Source organism: Notamacropus eugenii, chromosome 1, assembly GCF_028372415.1.
Source record: "Notamacropus eugenii isolate mMacEug1 chromosome 1, mMacEug1.pri_v2, whole genome shotgun sequence".
Lineage (NCBI taxonomy): Eukaryota > Metazoa > Chordata > Mammalia > Diprotodontia > Macropodidae > Notamacropus > Notamacropus eugenii.
Genome location: NC_092872.1, coordinates 720,370,559 through 720,398,140, shown reverse-complemented (window position 1 = coordinate 720,398,140; position 27,582 = coordinate 720,370,559). Strand labels below are relative to the sequence as shown.

Below are 27,582 nucleotides of genomic sequence, written 5' to 3'. Positions count from 1 at the left end.
AGGAGATGCCCATGGACTGGAGAATACCTTTACAAGTTGTAGTATATGATTGCAATGGAATACTAGTGTGTTACAGAACATGACAAGCAGGATTTCAGAAAAACGTAGAAACGCTGAAATGAACTGATACAGGAGGAATGTTGTAGAAAGCAGCGGCAATATTATTAATAATATTTGATGAGCAATGGTGAATAACTTAGCTATTCCCAGCTTGTATAATCAAGTAAGACAATCTGAAAGGATTCTTGATGAAAAATGCCCTTTTCCCCCCTCCATAGAAAGAACGGATTCAGAATATACACCTAAAGCATACCAGTTTTCACTTGCTTTCTTTTTAGTACAATTTCTTTTCCATAAACTAATATAGAAATGTTTTACATGACTGCATATGTGAACCTATTTCTGATTGCTTACCACATGCAGGAGAGATAAGAGGAAAGAGGCAGGTAGAGAACTATGACCTCAAAATTTAGAAATAAAAATGTTTTTGCACGTTACTGGGGAAAAATGAAGTATTGTTTTAAAAAAGACTAGTAGCCAATGGCAACTAGGTGACACAGTAGACAGAATGCCAGGCCTGGAGTCAGGAGGATCTGAGTTCAAATTTAGCCTCAGACACTAACTAGCAATGTAATCCTGGGCAAATCATGTCCCCCTGTGTGCTTCAGTTCCTCCTATGTATAATGTGCTGGAAAAAGAAATGGAGAAACACTCCAGTATCTTTGCCAAGAAAACCCCAGTGTGTCACAAAGAGCCAGACAAGACTAAAACAACCAAAAAACAACAAAGAGCCATTTCCCAATAGATAAATGGTTGAAGGATCTGAACAAAAAATTATCAGAAGCAACTGCCAGGTATTCCCAGTCACATGAAAAAATGCTCCAAACCACATAGAAGAGAAAAGCAAACCAAACCTCTGAGAATTCATCTCACACTCTGCAAAACTGACAGCAGACAACAGCACCAGTCAATGTTGGAGGAGCTGTGGGAAGGTGGGCACAAAAACACACTGTGGATGGAGCTATGGAATGGGAGAAGATGGTGGAGATTGGAGTTCAAATGCTGCCTCAGACACTGACTAGTTATGTGACCCTGGCTGGTAAGCCTTTGAAATCTATTGGCCTCAGTTTCCTGAACTGTGAAATAAAGACAAGAAGAGGACCTGTGCTATGTATGGGGTTGTTGTGAAGATGGTCAAAAGTGGATTAGGGGAAGAAAGTAATTCATTGTGCTGGGTCTTTGCCTTCGAGCACTATACCTCTTTGATAAGAACTGAGTGTCTCCTTTAGGACAACCCTTTCCTCTACAGGAAAAGAAAACTCCCAGAATTTTGAATAGTTCCCCAAACTCAGTTCTTTCCTATATCCTCTCTAACAAGGGAAGTACTAGGCCCTTAACAAATGCTAATTAAGTAACAGCTAAAGATGGCATTCTTTTCTTTGGCCTAGTCCAAACAGCTCTGTTAATGGCCTTTGAACATGGTGGGCATGTGAGCCCAAAGTCAACTTAACCTGTCTTCTTGAGCTGCCAGATTTTCCAGAAACACAGGACCAGAGTAAGCAGGAGGTCAGGAACACCTCAGCCAGGACTCATGATACTAACTCCTTTCACCCCTCACTGCCCCCTGACTGTGCCCTTCATGATGCCCAACTACAAGACAGTGTGCAACTGACAGATTAACTATTTATGCAGATCAGACCATGGAGGATAAGCAGAGCATCCTGTCTTCCAGATCTGCCTGGGAGAGCTCTGCCAAAGAGGTAAAGGGGAAGGGGGAGCAGTCCTAAGGACATGTGGGGTAGGGGTGGTAGCCATGGATACAGGAATAAAGACAAGATCTCTACAGAGCAGAGAGGAATGAGCGAAGAGGTCTTAGGAGGGCAGCCACCGGAGATGAGTAGTTAGTGATTGTGATGCCAATATACCATGGATTAATTCAAAGGACAGAGAACAGGATGGTGTTGTTACTACTGTTTTCAATTTCCTGCCTATTTTTGTAAAGAAACAGTGCATAGGTTGGGGATCGCCAGCCTCACAGACAATCCTCTTTGTTTATGGAAATGGCCTCTTTGGGGGTCAAGTCTGTGGACAGAGTGCACTCACCTGACTTGGGAGTCTGCAGCTGTCCAGGGCCATTCCTTCTGGCTCCACACACTCCCAGACTGGGCCAGGCTTTAGTCTTTTACAGACTGAGCTGGGGAGAGAGAAGGATAATGAGAACGGAGGCTGGCCTACGGAAGTTACAGGGGGTGAGGCCCTGCCCTCAGGACAGAGAATGAAGCCTAGAGGTAGGGGTCCTGCTTGAAAAAGATGGTCCCACCATCTCCTACCACTCTTCTTTCCCCTTCCTTTCTCCTGTTATTCAGATAACAAGGGGCAGAAGGTGCTTGGGATCCTACATGGGATAAGAGCAATAAGAGCCTCAATGACTCCTGAATCAGAGATTTCCCTCTGACTGAGTGTGGGACCAGGACCCCTAAAGGGCCACCCACCACCTGAACTTCCCCCCACACCTAGATACTGAATAATGCTTTCAATCCCCTGTCGTGGTGGCCCCCACCCAGCCCAACCCTTCTGAGTGGGTTATCCTGGAATCACCCCAGGCCCCTCCTTCTTTACCTCAGGATCACCACAGGCAGCCTGCCACCCCTCAATCCCATCCCTAATCTTCATACCATCTTTACTTTTTCCCCATAAAAGTCAGTCTTGACCAGACCAAAGAGGCCGATTAAAAAAACATCTCACCCTCCTCTCTTGGCAACACAAAGGGCCTTGGCTCTGAATGAAAACAAAGGCCTGAGGGGCCCATTTCCTTGGAGGCAGATCCAGGCCTTTCCATAGGCATTTTCAGGGTCACTAGAGCCTTTCATTTTTATTTCACTCAAGACAGGATTCCTGGGTCCCTGCGGGAAGGTGTGAATTTTGTGAAAATTCAATCGTAAATCTAGGGGAGGGGTAACCCCAGACCTTTGAGAAGTGATCTGGAGTCTGGAAAAGAGTTAGCAGGAGGAAACTTGTCCAGGAGCCAGGCAGGAGAGGGAGGATTGCTCCAGGGGGACCTGAAGGTACACTTACCACAGGGTCAGAAGGGTAGGACGAGACCCAATGGGATGAACAGCCAGCAGGTCTGTGAGGGGCTGGCTCCGACCCACCTGGCACCTGCACCCACAGAAAAAGCCTCCAGAAGGCAGAGATCTCAGGTCCAAGGGAAGATGAGTGGGATGGCTCAGATCCCTACTTAAATTAATTACTCAGAGGCCTCTCAAAGTGATAACAGAAAGTTGATTTATTCGATTCTCGAGAAGCAGGGCAATTCCTGGAGTTCACCTGGAGCAGCAAAAGCCGAAGACAAAGAAAAGGCAGTGATACATTCAGACCCTAACGCAAGTCCCTCCCTCCCCCGCTGACCATTATCCTCATTAGCTGAGAATACGATCTTACATTCTAGACGCGAAATCTAACGAATCCCTTTTGAAATGAAGACATCGAAGAGTCATGTAACCTTTATCCAATCATCGAGACCCTAATGTGCTACACAGTTTTATACCCTTATATGGAATTATTAAAAATATTGTAATCTTGAGCCTCTCGGTCTGACCTCACCCCTGGGAGAAGAATTACAATCTGAGAAGTCTTCACTAAACCTATTCCACTCAAAGACAACGTGATCCGAGATCTGAGGAAAGAAGGCAGACGGAGCTCCAGTCCAAGGGCAGAAGGCAGAGAGATCTCAGCTCCAGGGAAGAAGGCAGAGATCTCACCAGCTCCGGTTTTCAGCCTGCCTACGCTGGGAGGCTCCTCCCAGCCTCTGAGGCCCCTTTAAGGGCCCTTTCCCCTAATCACACCCAGGGTCAAGCACTCAGGACCTTTTGTCCCTCTCCTCCCCAAGCCCTGCCCTCCATCACCTGCACAGCCTTGGCCACTGGGATGGCCCCTCTTTCACCCTAGCCTCTCTGCAGGCCTCCAAACTGCACCCCAGAGCTCTTGTTCCACCTGGGACACCCCCCACCAGGCTGGTCATCTCCGAGAGCTCCTCCTCCCCCATCACCCTCCCACGTGTTTCTTATTGGAGGAAAGATTCAGGACTTTAGGAGTTGGGAGGGGGAGAAGGCAGAGGCCAGCTGGAGATTTCCAGGGAGCAAGGGATTCCCTGGCTACGGAGCTTAGTTTGAGGATGGGGGTTGCTCACCAAATGCAGGCAGTGTGCTTAGCACATTCTCCTGGTTTGAATGAGAATGTGGCTTGTTTCAAGTCAGATCCCAGCAGGATAATTGGGATGTTTGACCCGCTAAGGACAGATCCACCCTTACTGTGAAATAGACTTAAAATGTGGCACTTAAGGGCTTGTGTTTAGGAGCTGAAAGAATAAGAATTCGGTGTCACTGGGTCAGAATTACCCTTTGCTCCTCCCTGAATGCAGTCAGCCTAGAGGGTCAGAGGCATAAATGGACAAAGTGCCTTTTCTAAGACAATTCTAACTAAGATAATCAGCTGAATTGCTGTTCTTTGGCAACTTTGTTTCATGTATCAACATTGTAACATTTTTATGTTGTTGTTTTGCTCCAGAATTTTCTCCGTTGGGGATCTGGGAGAACCAATATCTATTTATGTATTTGTGTACGTTTTTAATTTGAAAACAAATTTTTAAAGGCATATGCAATTGTACCGTTAGAAAATGTCATTTTCTTTTTATCTGAATGCTATGAATTTGTGAATTAAGCTGTAAGAGGGTGGCTATAATGTTCCAGACTGTTCTATATTTCATTGGATATATTTTCCTTTAAAATGTATGATAATTTGCTCTTTGAGAAAAGTGCCAAGGACCTGGTAAATTCTCCATTCAGGTTTTCACCTTGATTGAAAAGGCAAAACTCAGGACAAGGAGAATTAAAAGGAGTTTGTTATGCTATGTCAATGTAGAAACTCATTGAGGATTTGATCACATTAGGTCCGTAAGGAATTCAAGATGGAACCAGCTTTTATGGATACCTTTTGTAATGAGATAAAGACCATCTGTCTAGGCACAGTGCAGTAAAACGGGATGGGCCATCACATCTTAGCACCTCCCCAGTTCCCAGAACCTGAGGCCTACCAGGTGCAAACAGGCAGAGGATGACTGGGTAGGTGATGATGTGTCATTTAGTGTCATTTGTCAACCAATGGGATTCTGTATTTTGTGTAGGCCATCCCCCACCCTTTCCCCATGGAGGTCTATCCATCAATAAAAATGCAGTTTTGGTCTGCTCTACCCATATTGTCTGGATAGTGATAACATTTAATATAAAATTTTGGAACAATCTCTTTGCTCTCTCTGAAGCAAACTCAGAGAATGCCTATTCCTATGTCAACAAAGCCAGCAAAGGCTGACTTAACATTCCTTGGGAACCTTTAACCTAAGACACTATCTTGAATAATGGGAGGTTTTCCATATCTTAATATTTGTAGACATATACTATGTTATGGCATGTTAATAGTAAAGAAAATACAGACATCTTAGGTCGTAATTTCAATTGAAACTTTGTTTACCCTTTCCTGTGTCAGCTATTTCGAGTACCTGTTTAGGACAGGAAGCCTGGTGGGATTTTCTCATCGTATGTCACAGAGACATATGTCTACACAGCCCGGAATCGCAAGGCACAACCGACGCTACTTCGTTAATTGTCTTGTTTTACTAAATTTATGATTTGTTCAACTAGGAGAGTTCCTTTCTCACAGCAAAATGTATATAAGCCAGAAGATTTCTACACTGGGTAGCCAGAACATTTTTCTGGCTCCATAGTGCATTATGTTACTGTTTTCTTTAATAGGGAATTGACCAATTAATTAATTAAATCGTAAAATGTATGCATTAGCCTGTTGCATTTTTTCTTAACCAAGTTTTCAGGTTAACAGTTATGGCGCCCAAACATGGATTGGAACTGAGGAATAGGATGGACGTTTCCTCATCTCGCCGATGCCAGGACTCCAGTGCCAATAAGAACTATTTTTCCTAGAGTCCTGGGCATTGACAGGGTCAGGGTAAGTCCTTTTATTTCCCAGCTTCCAAAGAACTCTCACTTTAAATTCCCTTTAAAGGAAACTCTGGGGACCAGAGACCAAGTTGCATTAAATTGCTCTGTATTAATTAGGTCTCCTCTGGCAATCGATCTCAGGAAAATTAGTACAGGTATTGCCAGCACTAGTGTCAATCAATTAGCGATAGCCCTAAATAATGTTGGCCACCACAATGACCAGTGAAAGTTACTTTATCTTACAACCAAATTAAGTTTAAAGGCCAACAAAACAACTAGCCAGCAACGAGAATGTTTCATCGTGGGCTTGCTGACTTGGCTGAGCAAGAACAAAAGACAGGTAGCCTCTTCCCTGTAAGGCTGGGAGCTGCTTCAGCACCTAGCTGTATCCTGGCAAAAATCCTTTCTTCTTCAAGGGCTCCAGTTTGTCCTTTCCTTCACTCCCTCGGCCCTATTCCTTGCCCCTTTCTTCCCTCCCCTTCCCCTTGAAGGCCTCTGATCTGGGGAAACTGACGGCACCTAGATGCAATCTTTCCCCCTCGCCTTCCCCTACCTTAGACCTGAGGAAGGCAGCCTCTGTTGCCTCCCTCCTTCCCATTCTCCCTTCCGGCTTTCCTTTAAGGACTCTGGTCTTGAAGAGGACAGTTACAATGCATCTAAGAACTAGAGGCCTGAACCTATTCCCATGGGGCCTGTTCCTTTAAGACGGTCAGAAACTTTGGGGCACCAAGGCTCCCCACCCCTCCAACGACCACAGGGGTGCTCTGAGCAAAGGCTGCAGGATTCCCCTTTATTACTAGAACTTGAATTTTCGCAACCCCCTTTCCTCAGAATGATAACAGCCAATTCATGATGGGGATTTCTAGCAAGCTTCTAATTGCCCTCTCTCTCTGGGTGGTTTTTTGTGAGCTACGTTTGTATCCGTGCTGTTGTCAGTTTGTCTGTTGGTGTATGTCCCTGTCGGTATTGGGTGTGCTGTGAAAAAGTCTGTGATCTTGTAAGATTTAAATGCAAGCAACTGGATTTTAAGGGCTGCAGCCAGGGATACAGACAAATAAAACTTTAACACTTTTCCTTGTTGTTGCGGTCTGGCCAACCTGAACTTAACAATGGAAAGTTGGATCATCTGAAATAAAATCATTTTAGCAGATTTGTTAGTTGTGAGATGAATCATAAAAAATTTCAGGAACTCACCGTTTGAAATTATGGGGAAAAAATAACTCCTAAGATTGTATGTAGCCCTAGAAACTCACTTTGCTAATCCCGATCACCTAATATTCCCCACTTCCTCTCAGAGTTAAGGGGGTATCTCAGAATGGAGACCCTTTAGCGACCACAAGGTTCATGTTAACCCCTCTCATCCCAGATCTAATTATAGAGAGGAAAATGCAGGAGAAGTGTATAGGGGCAACAATTCATAGACTGGCAGTGATTCTAGCAGTCCTATGCCCTTGGGTAAACTTTTAGGCCACCTTTCTAGGTAAAGCTTGGAAATGTCACCTAGGTCTTGGACATTCTGCCCACCCTGTCCCAGCAGCATACCACCTTAGGCTCAATAAATTCTGCTGCTGTGGAGGGAGGGAGAGGTGGATAAATGAATCAGGCCTGTGGCAAGCATTCTCTAGGCTCTGCCTGCAAAAATCACCACTGCTGGGACACCAACTTTTCTGCTCTCGGTAAGCTTCACTTCTCTATTTCAGTTGCAAGAAGTATTTTATCTCTGTTTGACCCATTTTCTGATTTGTAAAAATAATTATGCTTGTTGTTATGGGATCAAAATGATAAAATGATTGTAAAATGCTTAACGTAATGACTGGTATATGCTACATACAATATTATTATCTCTCTCTAATGTAATTGTTAACTTCGAAGTGGTTTTAATTGCTATGAGTAATAAGATCAATAATTTCTGGAATTGCAAATTATACCACCTGCAGTTATTGTTGTGTTAACACTTTATTTCTAGGATTGTATTTCTGAATTTCTCTTAGACTGTAAAGACAAAGCAATTTTTAATCCGAATTTTATTGAAACTAAAAGATTTTGGGAAAATTGTGTAACACCAGTTATGTTACTTTATCAGTCCTGCTAACTTTGTCTTATAATGTTTTGTAATTGCCATTTAGAAAATCAGGTATTTTCGCCTTTATCTGTTAAAGAAAAAAAAGTTAAAGCTAAACAATTTGGCTGTCTTCTACGAAGTGGGAAGATTGTTAACTAAGTTATTTGGGATTATTATTTGAATGCTGAAACCTAAAATTGTTAAGTGATTCCTGTGTACGTAAAGGAGGGAATGGAGTGGAAACTTTATCTAGATTCCCTCTGCCCATTCAGAACAGTCCTCCCATTCCTGTAGGTAAGATCATCAACCCTAGGAAAGGAACTTGTTGTAAGTAGCTCCTAACAATGAATATGACTTGCTCAGAAGTTCTAATAAATAGGAAGGATTTTTAATAATTGGCTTTTACATCAGGACAAGTTTTAAATTTGAGAAGGAAAGATGTCAAATGGAATCCCTTATGTGTGCGGTAAATCTTTATTGCTTATTGTAACTCCATAAGAGTGGAAATAACTGTTATCTGACTCTAAGCTCTGATTACTGAAATTTGCTGTTTAAGGTAAAAGGCATTTGGGACCATAACTATTTTTGTTTTGAGTTTGAATTTGGGTACAGTTGTCTGCATTAAATCAGTATCTAAGACACATGCCACAAAGGAATGTTTCTCACCTGACTCAACACCGAGGGGACAATTCTAGACTCAGTCTAGGATGGGATCCCCCTGGCTCAGTTTCCCTATTCCTGAATCTGACTATGAACAGATACTGCATGACTGGAGAATTTCACTCTTACCTGAATTCAAACAGAGTAAAGGATGTTTTATCCTGTCATATTTGGTATGTCACATGTCCCTGCCTTTTTCTTCTATAGCAAATTTCTGTGGTGAATAACGAGACCAGCAAAACATGTGAGCCTTTTGTGTAATCTTACTGGGAAATCAAATATTATTTTGATTTGAAATTAGAACATGTGCAGAAATTTATGTAAACTACTTAAAACTCACCTTAAGATGTTCCCATTGTGTAAAAAAGGATTTTAAAAGCAACAGTGTTTTTCTGTAAGTCAGTCTCTTATATCTAAGAATACTGCAATAATTAAGAATTCAGTTTGTTATAATACTTTGGAAATTCATACTGCTTAAGAATATTTTTGTACCAACTCAGTTTTAATGAATTCCAGTTTTAAAGGTTTATTTTTGCTTAAGAAAAAAAAAAGAAATATCAAGCATTTTAAAAGTTTCCAACTAGTTTTTTTCATAAGAGTTTAGTGAACATCAGAGGAAATTTTAAACTGTTTTTAAAGAAGGGAAATACTTTTAGAAGAAACGTTTTGAAAAATCATGTGTGATTCTTAGAAAGTCTACTAAAACTTCAAAATAATGTACTGTTAAATTAAGCTGTTTTGATCTGAATATGTAGTCATTCTACGGCCTAAGTCAGAGTTAAAGTTTGCATTTGAATTTATTATATGTAAAAGATTTAATTGCTGAAGTATCTCATTCTTCCTGAGTGAGTATAATTAGGGAAGAACAACAACTTGAGAAACAAAGACATAATTCCATCAAACTATAAGGTTAGTAATTAACCTCTTTGCTTTGTTTAAGCTGGAATGAGATTCCAGTACAGTTATGCTAGTAAAAAGTAATAACTTATGAGGTATCTTGTCTTATGGTTAAAATGTAAAAGCAAGTGGAAGAATAGGATTGAGAGATTTGGAAAGATAATAAAGTTCTGCTTGAAACTATGAAAGGTAGATAAAATTTGGGAATAAATATGGCTTATCTAAACCCCTCTTGCTCCTAGATAGTTGTTCTGGATACTTTCGTGTCAGTTTTACATGGTTTAGAGTGTGAGGAAGTATTTTATCTGAGGGATACCAGCCAATTTTTATTTGCTATATAAGACTGGGACTGCAATTTACTATTGTTTGACGTTCTGATTACAGGAATACTTGTCCAAGTTATCATAAAGCCAATTGACATGTGCTGCAGGCTAATGGTGGATGCTTGGAAAGGTTTTGAAGACGACCTTGGACACGGCCTAGGTAGGATCTTCCTAACTTTATTTCCCAAATGTGCTATTTCCTTTCTGGAAAAGGAAATTCCCCACCTGATCACCTCTAAGCCCTGCTTTCAGCACCTGGTAGCCTCATGATTACATGTCAGATAATAGTTTATTCCTGAATCAACCAGAACTAAGGAGAGTCTTTCCTTCTGTTAACATTGTCCCTCTTTTTCTTTTATAGCAAATCTTTGTAATTAAGAAGTTCTGTAAGTACAATACTAATTCTATCAAATAATAAATGGAAATTGGAACATCTCTGAGTTATTATAATGGGGTGCAGGAATGAATAGCTTACAACTTTAACCTGTATTCCTGGCCAAATAAATAAATATAATATAGAGATAACATCGAGGAAATGATTAGATCAGGTAATAAGACAAAGATGTAATGTGATAGATGTCTAATTAAATAGAGTAACAAATTTTGAGGAAAAACAACAGGATCAGCCTGATTCCTCTAAGAATTATATGCAAATGTTTATCATTGACTTCTAAAATTTGTCATGCTTTTCATAATAAGATCTCAGATTTGGATTTTTGCATAAAATTTGTACAGGATAGTAGTAAAAGTAAGTGAAATTATTTCTTCTCTGTTAAAATATCTGTCCAATAATTTAAAAGGCAGATGAGTTTATTATATAGTTAAGCCCTCACATTTTAAAAGATTCTTATTCCAGATACAAGATTTAGGTAAAGACAGAAACAACAAATAATGTGAATCGAAATTTTCTGAAATTTCAAAAATGGAGAACAAATTTTTAAGTAATTTTACTAATTTATATTGTCAGAAGTATCTGGGAACTTCTAGATTTGAACCAGAAAGGCAGAATTCTCTTTTTGAACTATCCCAAGAATAAAACCTATTGTCAAAGAAAAGTTATCTAGGTACCATTATAACTACATGAGAAATCTGGGATTCAAAAAGTTTTGTTTAAATGAAAATTAAGACTGGATTACTGGGATACAAGGAACTTAATATTAATTAACATTGAAATAATAATTGCATTGATTTGTGTGGTTCATGTTTAATTTTCTTGTTTATATTGGTGACATGTAAATCTCCCTTCCAAAACTAGTCTATTGTGAGCCATCTAAGTTTTAATCTGTACCTGACTTAATGTAAAAATACAATTTGTGAATTGTAAAAAACTTCATTGTGTTGTTTGAACCTAGCCCTGCATGGCTGGGAAACTGAACTATTGCTAAGTGTCTTTAGCCATGTTAACTATGTTGTATTGTTTCATCTCAATTATCAACTCATGTTTTCTGGGGGACTCTTGTCAAGTTTTCTGTATAGACTCTTGGATCCATCTGTCACCTCCATTGCCCCTGCTCCTGAGTGGATCGTGCCCTCCAATTTTGAAGAGGCCTGAAGAAGATGCCTTCAGACATAGACAGCTTTCCCAAGAGCCTGGACCAGACTAGCATGAAGAGTAACTCTCACACTACTGGTTATTTAGAGGTTTTTTCATCTTTGTTGGTCTACAGGCGAAGCCTTTGGCTTGCCTTTGACCAAAAGGAGGGAATGATGTTTAATATAAAATTTTGAAATAATCTCTTTGTTCTCTCTGAAGCAAACTCAGAGAATGCCTCTTCCTATGTCAACAAAAGCCAGCCAGGGCTATCTTAACATTCCTTAAGAGACCTTTAACCTAAGACACCATATTGAATAATGGGACGTTTTCCATATCTTAATATTTGTAGACGTATACTATGTTATGGCATGTTAATGGTAAAGAAAACACAGACATCTTGGGTCATAACTTCTATGTGAAACTTTGTCAAACTCTGTTATCTTATTGTATTTACAACCCATGCAATTAAGAAATTCCTTTCTAATAGTCTAGTTAATCACTTATGGAGACCATAAATCTGAAGCATACAGAATACTTCTTTGTCCTAAAACAGATTTAAAGCTGCCCAATTCTTTGTATTGGTAGCCAGAACATTTCTGGCTACATAATGCATTATGTTACTGTTTTCTTTAATAGGGAATCGATTAATTACTTAATTAAATCATGAAATGTATGCATTTGGCCTGTTGCCTTTTCTTTAACCAAGTTTTCAGGTTAACAGGGCCTTTGAACACTGGAATGTGAGCCAGAAGCCAACTTAACAGGTCTTCTTCAGCAAATAGAGCTGGGGAGAGAGAAGGATTCCTGAGCTGGAGGCTGGGCTATGGGGATTTACAGGAGGTGAGACCCTGCCTTCAGGAGAGAGGATGAAGCCCAGAGGTAGGGTCAGGCTTAACAAAGAGGGTCCCACCCTCTCCCATTCCTCTTCTTTCCCCTTCCTCTCTCCAGTTCTCATTCAGATCACCAACATGCAGGAGGGGCTTGGGATCACACATGGGATAAGAGCAGTAAAAGCCTCAACAGTTCCTGAATCAGAGATTTCCCTTTGACTAGCTTTGGACCAGGAACCTGAAAGGACAACCCAGCTCCTGAATGTTCCCCCACTCCACCATCTACATACTGAATAATCCTTTCAATTGCTAGTCCAGGTGGCCCCCACCCAGCCCAACCCTTCATTGTGGGTCACCTTGGAATCACCCCAGGCTGTGAACTTTCATCCAGACCCCTTCTCCTTTACCTGAGGATCACTACAGGCAATTTGCCACCCCTCAAACCCATCCCAAATCTTCCCACTATCTTTACTTTTACCCTATAAAAGTCAGTCTTGACAAGACCAAATGGGCAGATTAAAAAAAAAAAAAAACCAAACAATCTCACCCTCATCTATTGGCATCACAATCAGCCTTCTCTGAATGGAAAAAGGCTTAAGGGCCCAATTCCTTGGAGGCAGATCCAGGCCTTCTCACATGGGCATTTCCAGGATCACTCAAGTCTTTCACTTATGTTTCACTCTAGACAGGATTCCTGGGTCCCTGAGGATAAGGTGTGAAGCTTGTGAAAAGGTGACACAATCTTAAAAGGGGGGTGGGGAGTGTGTGGGATAAAAAGACCCTTACTCAAAATCTTAAATAAAAGAGTCTTCTCAACATGAACAGAAAGAAAAGGATGTATTACAGTTCTCAAGAAAGGGACGTCCTTCCAAGAGGTTGGGGAACCTGGTGGAGGGAGGCAACTTACAGAAATTGAAGCACAATTTTTATACCCTAACGCAGAGAATCCCACCTCCCCACTATCCCACCTCTCTACTGGCTGAAAGGTGCGCTCACAATCTAAGCAGGAAATACCGGACAAACCCTGGGAAATCTTCACCTGTCCCAACACAAAGACCTCATCTAATATCTAACTTAACTGCTGATGTGGCTTTAGAAAAGAGGGGAGGGGGAGAAGCAGGAGCTGGTAGTGTTGATGTGGCGGCAGTACAACAAACAAAGGGGAGATTTGAGTAACTTCCAAGTTTCGGCTACAGCCCACAGCACTTTCACAAAGAAAGCTGGTAGCTGGTAAGGGGGGGAAACCAACTGACTGTCCACAAGCCCTGGATACCTGAAACTCAGGTATTCAAGGAGAGGCCTTATGGAAGAGAAATTTTATCTAGAAAATCCAATATTCCCCATATTTTTATTATGAAAAGTCTCCTCATCTCACTCATGAGGGAGGTTGAGGGGGTAGCCCCAGACTCTTGAGAAGTAGTGAGAGTATGTAATAGAGTTAGAAGGAGGAAGCTTGTCCAGGGACCAGGCTGGGGAGGAAGGATTGCTCCAGGGAGACCTGGAGCTAGACTCACCATAAGGTCGGAGGGGGAGGATAAGACCCAATGATATGAACAGCCAGCATGTCTGTGAGGGGCTGGCTCAGACCTACCTGGCACCTGCACCCAGAGATGGCCTCCAAAGGACAGAGATCTCAGGTCTGTTGACCTGAAAACTTGGTTAAGAAAGGTAACAGGCTAATTGCATACATTTTATGATTTAATTAATTAATTGGTCAATTCCCTATTAAAGAAAACAGTTACATAATGCATTATGGAGCCAGAAATGTTCTGGCTACCCAGTGCAGAAATCTTCTGGCTTATATACATTTTGCCGTGAGAAAGGAACTCTCCTAGTTGAACAAATCATAAATTTAGTAAGACAAGACAATTAACAAAGTAATGTCAATCAAATGTTGAGATTCCAAGCTGGGTAAACATATGTCTCGGTGACAAGGAAGGAAATCCCACCACAGATAACTGACACAGGAAGGGGCAAACAATGTTCAATAGAAATTGGGACCTAAGATGTCTATATTTTCTTTACCATTATTCAAGATATGTCATAACGTAGTATGTGTCTATAGATAATAAGATACAAAGGAAAGACCAATTATTCAAGATATGTCATAGGTTAAAGGTCTCCAAGGAATGCAGAGTCAGCTTTGGCTGGCTTTTGCTGACATAGGAAGAGGCATTCTCTGAGTTTGCTTCAGAGAGAACAAAGAGATTATTTCAAAATTTTATATTAAACATTATCATTCCCTCCTTTTGGTCAAAGGCAAGCCGAAGGCTTCGCCTGTAGACCAACAAAGATATGATAAAAATCTCTAAATAACCATTAGTGTGAGAGTTTACTCTTCATGCAAGTCTGGTCCAGGCTCTTGGGAAAGTTGTCTATGTCTGATGGCATCTTCTTCAGGCCTCTTCAAAATTGGAGGGCACGATCCACTCAGGAGCAGGAGCAACAGAGGTGACAGATGGATCCAAGAGTCTATACAGAAAACTTGACAGGGTCTCCCAGAAAACATGGTTTGATAATTGAAATGAAACAATGCAACATAGTTAACTTGGCTAAAGACACTTAGCAATAGTTCAGTTTCCCAGCCATGCAGGGCTAGGTTCAAACAACACAGTGAAGTTTTTTACAATTCACAAATTATATTTTTACATTAAGTCAGGTACAGGTTAAAACTTAGATGGCTCACAATAGACTAGTTTTGAAAGGGAGATCTACATGTCACTAATATAAACAAGAAAATTAAACATGAACCATACAAATCAATGCAATTATTATTTCAAAGTTAATTAACATTAAGTTCCTTGTATCCCAGTAATCCATTCTCAATTTTCATTTAGACAAAACTTTTTGAATCCCAGATTTCTCATGTAGTTATCTGATACCTAGATATCTTTTCCTTGACAATAGGTTTCATTCTTGGGATAGTTCAAAAAGAGAATTCTGCTTTTCTGGTTCAGATCTAGAAGTTCCCAGATACTTCGGACAATATGAATTAGTACAATTACAATTACAATTACAATTTGTTCTCCACTTTTGAAATTTCAGAAAATTTTGGTTCACATTATTTACTGTTTCTATCTTTAACTAAATCTTGTACCTGGTATAAGAATCTTTCAAAATGTGAGAGTTCAACCATAAAATGAACTCACCTGCCCTTTAAATTATTGGACAGGTACTTTAACAGACAAGAAATAATTTACCACTATCTTATACAATCTTGTGCAAAAATCCAGATTTGAGATCTTATTATCAAAAGCATGATAAATTTTAGAAGCCAATCATATACTCCTGTATATAATTCTTAGAGGAATCAGTCTGATCCTGTTACTTTTCCTCAAAATTTGCTCTTATTACTTTGCCTAATCAATTCCTCGATATTATCTCTATATTATATTTATTTATTTGTCCAGGAATATAGGTTAAAGTTGTAAGCTATTCATTCCTGCACCCCATTATAATAACTCAGAGATGCTCCAATATCCATTTATTATTTGATAGACTTAGTTGTACTTACAGAACTTCTCAATTACAAAGATTTGCTATAAAAGAAAAAGAGAGGGACAATATTAACAGAAGGAAAGGATTTCCTTAGTTCTGGTTGATTCCAGGAATAAGCCATTATCTGACACGTAATCATGAGGTTACCAGGTGCTGAAAGCAGGGCTTAGAGGTGATCAGGTGGGGAATTTCCTTTTTCAGAAAGGAAACAGCACATTTGGAAATAAAGTTAGGAAGATCCTACCTAGGCCGTGTCCAAGGTCGTCTTCAAAACCTTTCCAAGCATCCACCATTAGCCTACAGCACATGTCAATTGGCTTTATGATAACTTCGACAAGTATTCCTGTAATCAGAGCTTCAAACAATAGTAAATTGCAGTCCCAGTCTTATATAGCAAATCAATATTGGCTGGTATCCCTCAGATAAAATACTTCCTCACACTTTAAACCATCTGAAACTGACACGAAAGTGTCCAGAATAACTATCTAGGAGCAAGAGGGGTTTAGATAACCCATATTTATTCCCAAATCTTATCTACCTTTCATAGTTTCAATCAGAACTTAATTTATCTTTCCAAATCTCTCAATCCTATTCTTCCACTTGCTTTTACATTTTAACCATAAGACGAGATAGCTCATAAGTTATTACTTTTTGCTAGCATAACTGCACTGGAATCTCATTCCAGCTTAAACAAAACAAAGAGGTTAATGACTAAATTTACAGTTTGATGGAATTATGTCTTTGTTTCACAAGTTGTTATTCTTCCCTAATTATACTCACTCTGGAAGAATGAGATACTTCAGGAATTAAATCTTTTACATAATAAATTCAAACACAAACTTTAACTCGAACTTAGGCCATAGAATGACTACATATTCAGATCAAAACAGCTTAATTTAGCAGTATATTATTTTGAAGCTTTAGTAGGCCTTCTAAGAATCACACATGTTTTTTTTCAAAACATTTCTTCTAAAAGTATTTCTCTTCTTTAAAAACAGCTTAAAATTTACTCTAATATTCACTAAACTTTTATGAAGAAAACTAGTTGGAAACTTTTAAAATGCTTGATATCTCTTTCTTTTTTTTTTTTAAGCAAAAATAAACCTTTAAAACTGGAATTCATTAAAGCTGAGTTGTTACAAAAATGTTCTTAAGTAATATGAATTTCCAAAGTATTATAACAAACTGAATTCTTAATTATTGCAGTATTCTTAGATATGAGACTGACTCACAGAAAAACGCTGTTGCTTTTTAAATCCTTTTTTTTTTTTTAAACAATGGGAACATCTTAAGGTGAGTCTTAAGTAGTTTACATAAATTTCTGCATATATTCTAATTTCAGATAAAAATAATATTAGATTTTCCAGTAAGATTATACAAAGGTCTCACATATTTTGCTGGTCCCTTGTTATTGACCACAGAAATTTGCTGTAGAAGGAAAAAGCAGGGACATATGACATACCAAATATGACAGGATAAAACATCCTTTACTCTGTTTGAATTCAGATAAGAGTGAAATTCTCCAATCATGCAGTATCTGTTTCATAGCCAGACTCAGGAATAGACAGGTGAGAAACATTCCTTTTTTTTTTTTTAAGGAACACAATAGGGAAACTGAGCCAGGGGGAGCCCATTCTAGATTGAGTCTAGAATTGTTCCCTTGATGTTTAGTCAGCTGAGAAATGGCATGTATCTCAGATACTGATTTAATGCAGACAACTATACCCAAATTCAAACTCAAAACAAAAATAATTATGGTCCCAAATGCCTTTTACCTTAAACAGCAAGTCTCACTAATCACAACTTAGAGTCAGATAACAGTTATTTCCACTCTCTTGGAGTTACAATAAACAATAAAGATTTACCAGGACACACACACATAAGGGATTCCATTTAACATCTTTCCTTCTCAAATTTAAAACTTGTCCTGACGTAAAAACCAATTATTAAAAATTCTCTCTATCTATTACAACTTCTGAGCAAGTAATACTCATTGTTTAGAAATTGCATTAACCAACCAAATTCCTTTACTAGGACTGATGATCTTACTCACAGGAATGGGAGGACTGTTCTGAATGAGCAGAAGGAATTTAAAGAAAGTTTTCACTCCATTGTGGGACTGTTCTGAATGGGCAGAGGGAATCTAATTTTCACTCCATTCCCTCCTTTCCATACACAGGAATCACTTAACAATTTTAGATTTCAGTATTAAAACAGTAATCCCAAATAACTTAGTTAACAATCCTACAACTTCATAGAAGATAGCCAAATTCTTTAGCTTTAACTTTTTTAACAGACAAGGGTGAAAATACCTTGTTTTCTAAATGGCCATTACAAAACATCATAAGACAAAGTTAGCAGGACTGATAAAGTAATACAACTGGTGTTACACAATTTTCCCAACATCTTTTAGTTTCAACAAAGTTCAAATTAAAAATTGCTTTGTCTAACACTATTTCTAGATTACAGTGGTCACTCAATTTTCACAATCTAAGAAAAATTCAAAAATACAATCCTAGAAATAGTTTTAACACAACAATAACTGCAGATGGTATAATTTGCATTTCCAGAAATTATTGATCTTATTACTTTTAGTAATTAAAACCACTTCAAAGGTAACAATTACATTTGAGAGATAATAATGTTGTATGTAACATATACCAGTCATTATGTTAAGCATTTTACAATCATTTTATCATTTTGATCCCATAACAACAAGCATAATTATTTTTACAAATCAGAAAATGGGTCAAACAGAGATAAAGTACTTTTTGCAACTGAACAGAGAAGTGAAGCTTACCAAGAGCAGAGAAACTGATGTCCCAGTGGTGACTTTCGCAGGCAGAGTTTAGAGAATTCTTCCACGTTTCCCCCAACCTCCCCAGCAGCAGAATTTACTGAGCCCCTAAGGCGATATGCAGGTGCTGGGACAGGGTGTCTAGGACCTCGGTGGCATTTCCAAGTTTTACCTAGAAAGGTGGGCTACTCACAATCTTAGGAGTTATTTCAAATGATCAGTTCCCGAAATATTTCTGATTAATTTCACAACATACAAATCTGCTAAAATGATTTTACCTAAGATGATCTAACTTTTCATTGTAATTCCAGGTTGGCCAGACCAGAATGACAAGGAAAAGTCTCAAAGTTTTGTTTGTTTATTTCCCTAGCTGCAGCCCTTGAAGTCTGGCTGCTTGCATTTAAATCTTACAAGATAACACACTCATTCACAGCACACATGATGTGGACAGGGACATACACCAACAGACAAACTGACAACAGGACAAATACAAACGTAGCTCACAAAAAAACAACCCAGAGAGAGAAGGCAATTAGAAGCTTGCTAGAAATCCCCATGATGAATTGGCTATTATCAGTCTGAGGAAAGGGGGTTGCAAGAATCCAAGGTCTGATAATAAAGGGGAATCCTGCAGCCTTTGCTCAGAGCACCCCTGCGGTCATTGGGTGGGGAGCCTTGGTGCCCCAAAGTTTCTGACTGTCTTAAAGGAACAGGCCCCATGGGAATAGGTTCAGGCCTCTAGTTCTTAGGTGGATTGTAACTGTCCTCTTCAGGACCAGAGCCCTTACGGGAAAGCGGGGAGGGGGAATGGGGAGGAGGGAGGCAACACAGGCTTGAACAGAGGCTGCCTTCCTCAGGTCTAAGGTAGGGGAAGGGGAAGGCGAGGGGGAAAGATTGCATCTAGGTGCCTTCAGTTTCCCCAGATCAGAGGCCTTCAAGGGGAAGGGGAGGAAGGAAAGGGGTGAGGAATAGGACGGAGGGAGTGAAGGGAAGGACAGACTGGAGCCCTTGAAGAAGAAAGGATTTTTGCCAGGACATGGCTAGGTGCTGAAGCAGCTCCCAGCCCTACAGGGAAGAGGCTACCTGTCTTTGGTTCTCGCTCAGTCAAGTCAGCAAGCCCAAGATGAAACATTCTCGCTGCTGGCTAGTTGTTTTGTTGGCCTTTCTTAATTTGGTTGTAAGATAAAGTAACTTTGACCGGTCCAAAAGAGCCCTGTGGTGGCCAACATAATTTAGGGCTATCTTTAGTTGATTGACACTAGTGCTAGCAATATCTGTACTAAGTTTCCTGAGATCGATCGCCAGAGGAGACCTAAGTAATACAGAGCGATTGAACGCGAGTTGGTCTCCGGTCCCCAGAGTTTCCTTCAATAGGGAATTTAATCAATTCCCCACTAAAGAAAACGGTAACATCCCCAGAGTTTTCTTTAAAGGGAATTTAAAGTGAGAGTTCTTTGGAAGCTGGGAATGGAAGGACTTACCCCGACCCCGTCAAGGCCCAGGACTCTAGGAAAAACGGATCCTATTGGCGCCGGAGTCCTGGCGTTGGCGAGATGAGGGAATGTCCATTCGGTTCCACAGTTCCAATCCACGTTTGGGCGCCATAACTGTTGACCTGAAAACTTGGTTAAGAAAGGTAACAGGCTAATTGCATACATTTTATGATTTAATTAATTAATTGGTCAATTCCCTATTAAAGAAAACAGTTACATAATGCATTATGGAGCCAGAAATGTTCTGGCTACCCAGTGCAGAAATCTTCTGGCTTATATACATTTTGCCGTGAGAAAGGAACTCTCCTAGTTGAACAAATCATAAATTTAGTAAGACAAGACAATTAACAAAGTAATGTCAATCAAATGTTGAGATTCCAAGCTGGGTAAACATATGTCTCGGTGACAAGGAAGGAAATCCCACCACAGATAACTGACACAGGAAGGGGCAAACAATGTTCAATAGAAATTGGGACCTAAGATGTCTATATTTTCTTTACCAATTATTCAAGATATGTCATAGGTTAAAGGTCTCCAAGGAATGCAGAGTCAGCTTTGGCTGGCTTTTGCTGACATAGGAAGAGGCATTCTCTGAGTTTGCTTCAGAGAGAACAAAGAGATTATTTCAAAATTTTATATTAAACATTATCAGGTCCAAGAGAAGACAATTGTTGAGGGCCAGGGTGGAGTGCGGTTCACAAGATGAGGACAGACCTTTGGGGAAATTTTACTTTGAAACAGTGCTCATTATCATCCAGAATGGCTCTCCATGCCCCCCAGAAGTTGCTGCCTCTGAGAGACAATCGAGAATTACAGAAAACAAGGGATATGTAAAATAGATGCCTTCTAGGCTCATAGTCTTTAAGATGAGACTGATTGAATCCTTAGGGCTGGAGACAAGCAGAATGACAAGTAGGCTTGCAGTTTCTGTCTATGAATATCTTTTCCCGCCTCCCCGTCTTTCTTCTTCACCACCTCACCGAGCTGTGTAGGGATGCGGGCCGCCTGCTGCAGACTACGTGATCCGAGATCTGAGGAAAGAAGGCAGAGGGAGCTCCAGTCCAAGGATAGAAAGCAGAGACATCTCAGCTCCAGGGAAAAGGCAGCGCAATCTCAGCACAAGTTCCAGCTTTCAGCCCGCCCACCCTTGGAGGCTCCTCCCAGCCTCTGAGGCCCCCCAGGAAGCCCCCTTTCCTCCAGTCACACACAGAGTCAGGCACTCAGGACGCTTTCTCCCTCTCCTCCCCAAGCCCTGCTCTCCATTGCCTGGACAGCCTTGGCCACTGGGATGACCCCTCTTCTGCCCTAGACTCTCCCCAGGCCTCCAAACTGCACCCCAGAGCTCCTGTTCCACCTGGACCACCCCCCACCAGGCTGGTCATCTCTGAGAGCTCCTCTCCCCCATCACCCTCCACCTGATTTCTTATTGGAGGAAAGATTCAGGACTTTAGGAGTTGGGAGAGGGGGAACAACACAAGCTGGGGATTTCCAGGCAAGTGGGGCTTAGTTTGAAGATGGGGGTTGCTTACCAAATGCAGGCAGTGTGATTAGCACATTCTCCTAGTTTGAATTAGAATGTGGCTCGTTTCAAGTCCGATCCCAGCAGGATAAATTGGGATGTTTGACCAGCCAAGGGCAGATCCACCCTTAATGTGAAATAGACTTAAAATCTGGCACTTAAGGACACGGGTTTAGGAGCTGAAAGCCTAAGAATCCAACGTAACTGGATCAGAATTACCCTTTGCTCCTCCCTGAACGCAGTCAGCCTAGATGGTCAAACGCATAAAAGGACAAAGTGCTTTTTCTAAGGTAATTCTAACTTAGATAATCAGCTGAATTAATGTTACTGGACTGGCAGTTTTGTTTCATGTATTGACATTGTAACATCTCTTATGTTATTATGCTCCAAAATTTTCTCAAATGAGGATTTGCGAGAACCATGGTATGTTTTTAATTTGAAAAGAAATTTTTTTTAAAGAGATATGCACTTGTACCATTAGAAAACGTAATTTTCTTTTGATCTGAATGCTATCAATTTATGACTTAAGCTGTAAGAGAGTGGTTGTAATGTTTCCACACTGTTCTATATTTAATTGGGTATATTTTGCTTTAAAATGTCTGATTATTTACTCTTTGAGAAAAGTACTGAGGACCTGGTAAATTCTCCACTCAGGCTTTCACCTGGATTAAAAAGGCAAAACTCAGGACAAGGAGAATTAAAAGGAGTTTGTTATGTCAGTGTAGAAACACATTCAGCAGTGGATCCCCTTGGGTCAGCAAGGAATTCAAGATGGAACCGATGAGGTTTAGGGGTTCTGGGGACCCCAAAATACCAACATGCCGGGTCCTGCTCGAATGAATTCAACACAAGCCCTCTTAAACCAAAGAATAACAAAGTTTATTAAAGATTCACCATACTGAGTTGACTCTTAAAGGAGCCTAAGCATTTGTAAAGCTTATATTCACAAGCAGGCCAGATAGAACCTCAGCTAGACAGTCTGCAGGACTTCATGGAGGCAAGATGGACCTTAAATACAGAAAAAGCATCCAGGTGTCTCCAGGTAGTCCCAGGGTCCTAGACATGGTCTTCATAGATCAACCTCAGGGAGGATCCTGATGGGAGCAGCTGGTAGTCCAGACAGTCCACAAAAGAGACTGGGCAACTTGGACTTCAAGAGAATGCTAAGTAGTTGGGAATGGGGCAGCTAGGTGGTGCAGTGGATAGAACACTAATGCAGGAGTCAGGAGGACCTGAGTTGAAATCTCACCTCAGGCACTTGACACTCACTAGCTGTGTGACCTTGGGCAAGTCCCTTAACCCCAATTGCCTCATCCTGGGTCATCTCCGGTCATCCTAATGAATATATCTGGTCACTGGATTCAGATGGCTCTGGAGGAGAAGTGAGGCTGGTGACCTGCACAGCCCTCCCTCACTCAAAACAAAGTCAAGTGCAAGTCATGTCATCATTTCTCTGATGGCATGGTCTTCTTCAGCAAGGAAGGACCAACACACACACATAAGTAGGGGGAATATGAGAAGGATGCTAGGATTAAAGGAAGAGAATGCTAAATGGTGATCAGATAGGGAGTATTTGGGCTGAGAGAAATGGAAGGGGAATCCAAGGAGCCACTGCCCCCACCATGCACCCCCACAAAGGCCAGACTATCCCAGGCCCTTGGGAGAGATGGGCCAAAAGCCCTCCTGATCCAAGGGAAAAAGGTCTTGACTTGGGCTTCTATTTCATCAACTATTTTAAGCAACTTCTGCCCCAGGGCTTAGATTTGGTAACCCAAAGCATTTGGTCAGTCTCCAAAGAACTCCCCAGAGAAGGAGAATCTGTCTACTCTACTTTTCCCAAAAGCTGTTAGTATTTTTCTTTTTTAAATTCAATTCATCCAATCAAATACCTAGCAGTTATTCAACACTGTAATTACATTCTCTAACAGTTTAATTCACCATTTCACAGCCTCCAGAGCAAAACAGAATTGAATTTCTGAAGAATATAATTCCATCACCCTCTAGGCATGCTTTTTAAATTAAATAATACTTACCAAATAATTTCCCAAAAACCACAATAAAAGTTTGAAGCATAACAAAAGTAACATTACAGATTGAAAACAAATTTTACTGTTCTAATGAGAAAAACTTAAAAACTTGTTGCCATTTAAACATCAATTCAGTTGAATATATTCTCCAAATTGTTGACTTACATAGAAAAACATTTTGTCCAGCTATGATTTGAACACTCTAGATGGATTGTTGTCCATTATAAAAATATTTGTTCCAGAAAATTTTGTTCCAGCCAAGAACAAAATGAGTATCCATCAACTGTTGAACAGCTAAAGAAATTACAGTGTATTAATTCAAAGGAATATTCTTGAAGAATAGTGAGAAACATCAGGATTTCAAGGGGAAAAGCTGTATTTTTAGGGATTTAATCAGAGTGAGTAAATGTGGATGTTTAATGAGGTCTCTTACACTGGGAAATCTAATGAGGCCTTGAGCAAGAGACTTAATCTTGTTAATTAGATCCCTAACTTTTATCTCCAGCAAGATTTTCCCAATATATACTTAAGTACTGTTCCAATCCAAGGAAAACCATTCAATACCACAGCAACAATTCTGTCTTCCAACCACTGACTCCAAAGAGGCCAATGTTACATGAAAGCATAAAACTGCAAAAAACTGTTCTAGGGAAAAGGCAGAGTGGGGAGACATTCCATACAATGAATCAAAATGTGAATCAGCAGCTGACTGAGGCCCAAGTCCTGAGGTTCTAACTGCAAAATTCAGACTCAAATGGAAGAAAACAGGGAAAACCATTAGACCCTAAAGATATGATAAAATAGCATGGCTTATGGATAGGAAATGACAGTGATGCATAGACTGAGGGGACTAGATCTGGGAGACAGAGTGGCTGAGGAGCCATTACCAGAGGTTCCTAACATTGCACAGGAGGCAACAACTAAATATACTCCTAAGCAAAAGATCAACAAAGAAAAATTCCTGTTTGATGAGGCCTTACAAATAGCTAAGGAAAGAAGGAAAGGGAAAATAAAAGGGGAGATTTCCCCAAATGAATTCATAGTTTGTGGGAATAACAAGGAGACCTGAGGTTTTCTTAAATGGGCATTGCAAAGAAATAGAAGAAAACAACTGAATGGGAAAGACAAAAGACCTTTTCAAGAAAATTTGAGCTATCAAGGGAGTATTGCTTGAAAACGTGGGCATAAGCACTACTGGAGCCAAGACGGTAAGATGAGGCACTCACTTGTCTAGGCTCTTCCAGATTCCCTTGAAAACGACCTTGCAATAATGACTTAGAATCAGTTGTAGAGGAGTGAACCAGATTGCCAGCCTAGGACAGCTTCAAGGGTGAGCAGGAATGGTGTCTCACTACAGTGGGAGAGTAAAGTGAAGAAGCCAGTGGCAGGCTTCACCCTAGGGGGCCATGGCATAGTTTAGGGAAGTCTTGAGAAACCTTGGGGTTTCTGAGATAAATTTAATCCCTTTTTATGATTTCATGCATTATATGAAATATATAATGTCTAGTGAGGTCTGTGCCATGAGAGAACATAGCCCATTAATTAGATCCATAAGTTTTATCTGTAGGAAGATTTCTCCAATGTACATTTGGAGCACACAAATAAAAATTTATGACATTCAGGTGACAACCTTCCCACAATTGTGGCTTTTACAAGGCTTCCTTCTAGTGTGAATATTATGCTGTCTCATGACCTGCCTCTTCCAGGAAAGGGCAGGTCCTCATTAAGTACATTCCTAAGTCTTTTCTCCACTAGGAATCCTTGATGTAAAGGAAGAGATGATATCTGGCTGCAGACCTTCCCTGACTTCAGACAGGGCTGGACCATAAGGTGAAATGTCTGATGTGTAATATGCTCCAGAGTCCATCTGAATGCCGTTGCACATTTATTTGGGGAATATGGTTGTTATCTAATATGAATTCTGATAGGAAATAAATGACAACGTTAGGTGGAACATTTTCATTATTACATTAATGAGATATGTCCTCTACAATAGATTCTCTGATGTGACAGGAATGAATATTTCTCCCATATAAATAAACAGTTTTTGAATTAGGACTAAGCTTCTTCCCCATTTCCTCATTCAGAGATTGGCCACTGTAAGTGATTCATCCAGTCTTTGAAGGGCAGGGTTGATGATCAGATGAAATCTTGGGCAAGACTTGTACAACTGTGAAAATTTAGATCTGACCAAAATTTGAAGAGATTTCATTCTAGGTGAATTCTGGCCCATTGTGTTTTAGTTAAACAGGTCTGAGGGGTAGTGCACCCCTCTGGTCTAGATTGCCCTAGGTAAGGCTGATCTGTATAGAAATAAGTCTCTTTGTCCAAAAATGAGTCAAGATTCATGGCCCCCCACCCCAGTCCCTCACTGGAAAAAGTCCAGATCTCATTATAATACTCATTCTCATTAATTTTTAACAAATCAGAATTGATTTATGCCTCTAGGTAACTCCCACTTATCTAAGAGCATATAAGTGTTGAAAGCCTTTCTGCACTGATTAAATTCATAAGGTTTCTCTTCAGTGTGGATTCTCTGGTATACAGCAAGATGGGAGTTTCCTCTGAAACCCTTTCCACATTGATTACATTCATAAAATTTCTCTCCAGTGTGGATTCTCTGATGTGCAGCAAGACTGGATGTCTCTTTGAAAGCTTTTCCACATTGACTACATTCTAAAGGTTTCTCCCCAGTGTGGGTTATCTGGTGTATAGTAAGATGGCATTTTAATCTGAATGCATTTCCACAGTCATTATATTCATAAGGTTTCTCACCATCGTGGATTCTCTGATGTTGAGTAAGATTAGAGCTCTATGGGAATGCCTTTCCAAGTTTCTCATATTCATAAGTTTGCTCTCTGGTCTACATGCTCTGATGTACAGCAAGACATCAGCTGCAAACTCCCAGCCTTTCCACACTGATTACATTTATGAGGTTTCCTCTCACTGTGAATACTGTGATGAAAAAGGAAGGATGAGCGTTCACTAAAAGGTACACCACATTCATGAGACTCATGTGGTTTCTCTCCAGTATGAATTTTTAGACAGAAAATCAGGGATGTCTGTTGACTCATGGTTTTCCCACAATGATGACAACCATGAGGTTTCTCTCCTGGTGGATTCCATCATTTACAGCACAGATTTGTCTCCCACTGAAGGCTCAGGTATAGTCAGCTTTTGTTACCAATAAAATATTTGCAAATTAAAATATGCACTATTAAAAAGCAAAATAGTATTATGCATGCCACAGACAACAGTATTTATAAACATAACTTTTATATGTACTGAAGAAATAAAAGTACAGGTGACTCACTGGATGGCAATCTGTGCTTTACTGCTGAGCTCTACAACTGATTGTGGAATCTCTGAGGTGTGCCTGGAGTTTTTCTCATTCTTGTGCTGATTTGAATCTTCTTCCCCTAATTCTACCCTTCTTATACTATTATTAATTTCACTCCTTGAATTCTCCTTTGTTCCATTGTATCCCATTGGACTAGATGCCTTTCCACTCCCAAACACTCTCCTTTCCCTGGATCACCTAAGACCAAGGTTTCTGATCACTTGCTTCTTCTCCACCATTTCCATGTTTCTATGACAGACTGGCAGCTCCTTGACAGCAGAGACTGCACCTTTTCCTCTCCTAAAACGTGGTGAGGTGCCTAGAAAATTAGAGGTGCTTAATCCATGTTAACTGACTAACAGGCCTGTGCCTGACACTAGGCCCCAGATTCTACCTCAATTCCTGTATCCTGGTTTTTGTCTTATTTGGCAAATGCAGGTTCTGGCCTCAGCCCTGTCAGCCCTTTTACTCTCTTTCACCTTTTCTCCTATTTGAGTGAATTTTGTCTGGTTCTCACCCTGATGGGACCAGACCAGGTCCATACTGAAGATTGCAGAGACTTCTTTTAAGGCTCCTGAAGCATCTTATGCT

The 27,582-nt window shown here is 40.3% G+C and overlaps 1 protein-coding gene and 2 long non-coding RNA genes across 8 annotated transcripts in view; 1 reads left to right on the top strand and 2 right to left on the bottom strand.

Moving 5' to 3' along the window:
- Window positions 1-16,854, bottom strand: part of LOC140521588 (uncharacterized) — a 31,114-nt gene extending 14,260 nt beyond the window's left edge. The window contains exons 1-4 of one of the 6 annotated variants that reach the window (XM_072636818.1): window positions 13,909-16,854; window positions 12,865-13,019; window positions 2,746-3,327; window positions 2,104-2,194 (exon numbers count right to left, since the gene is read on the bottom strand). In XM_072636818.1, the coding sequence (XP_072492919.1) occupies window positions 2,104-2,194; window positions 2,746-2,870 (216 nt within the window). In that variant the 5' untranslated portion in view covers window positions 2,871-3,327; window positions 12,865-13,019; window positions 13,909-16,854. The other 5 variants (XM_072636810.1, XM_072636806.1, XM_072636837.1 and 2 more) reach the window with 5 other exon arrangements.
- The window catches only part of LOC140522125 (uncharacterized), a 384,637-nt gene that overhangs the window by 86,980 nt on the left and 270,075 nt on the right, over window positions 1-27,582 (top strand). The gene's annotated exons all lie outside the window — the stretch shown is intronic.
- LOC140522166 (uncharacterized) overlaps window positions 1-27,582 on the bottom strand; it is a 518,496-nt gene that overhangs the window by 318,413 nt on the left and 172,501 nt on the right. The gene's annotated exons all lie outside the window — the stretch shown is intronic.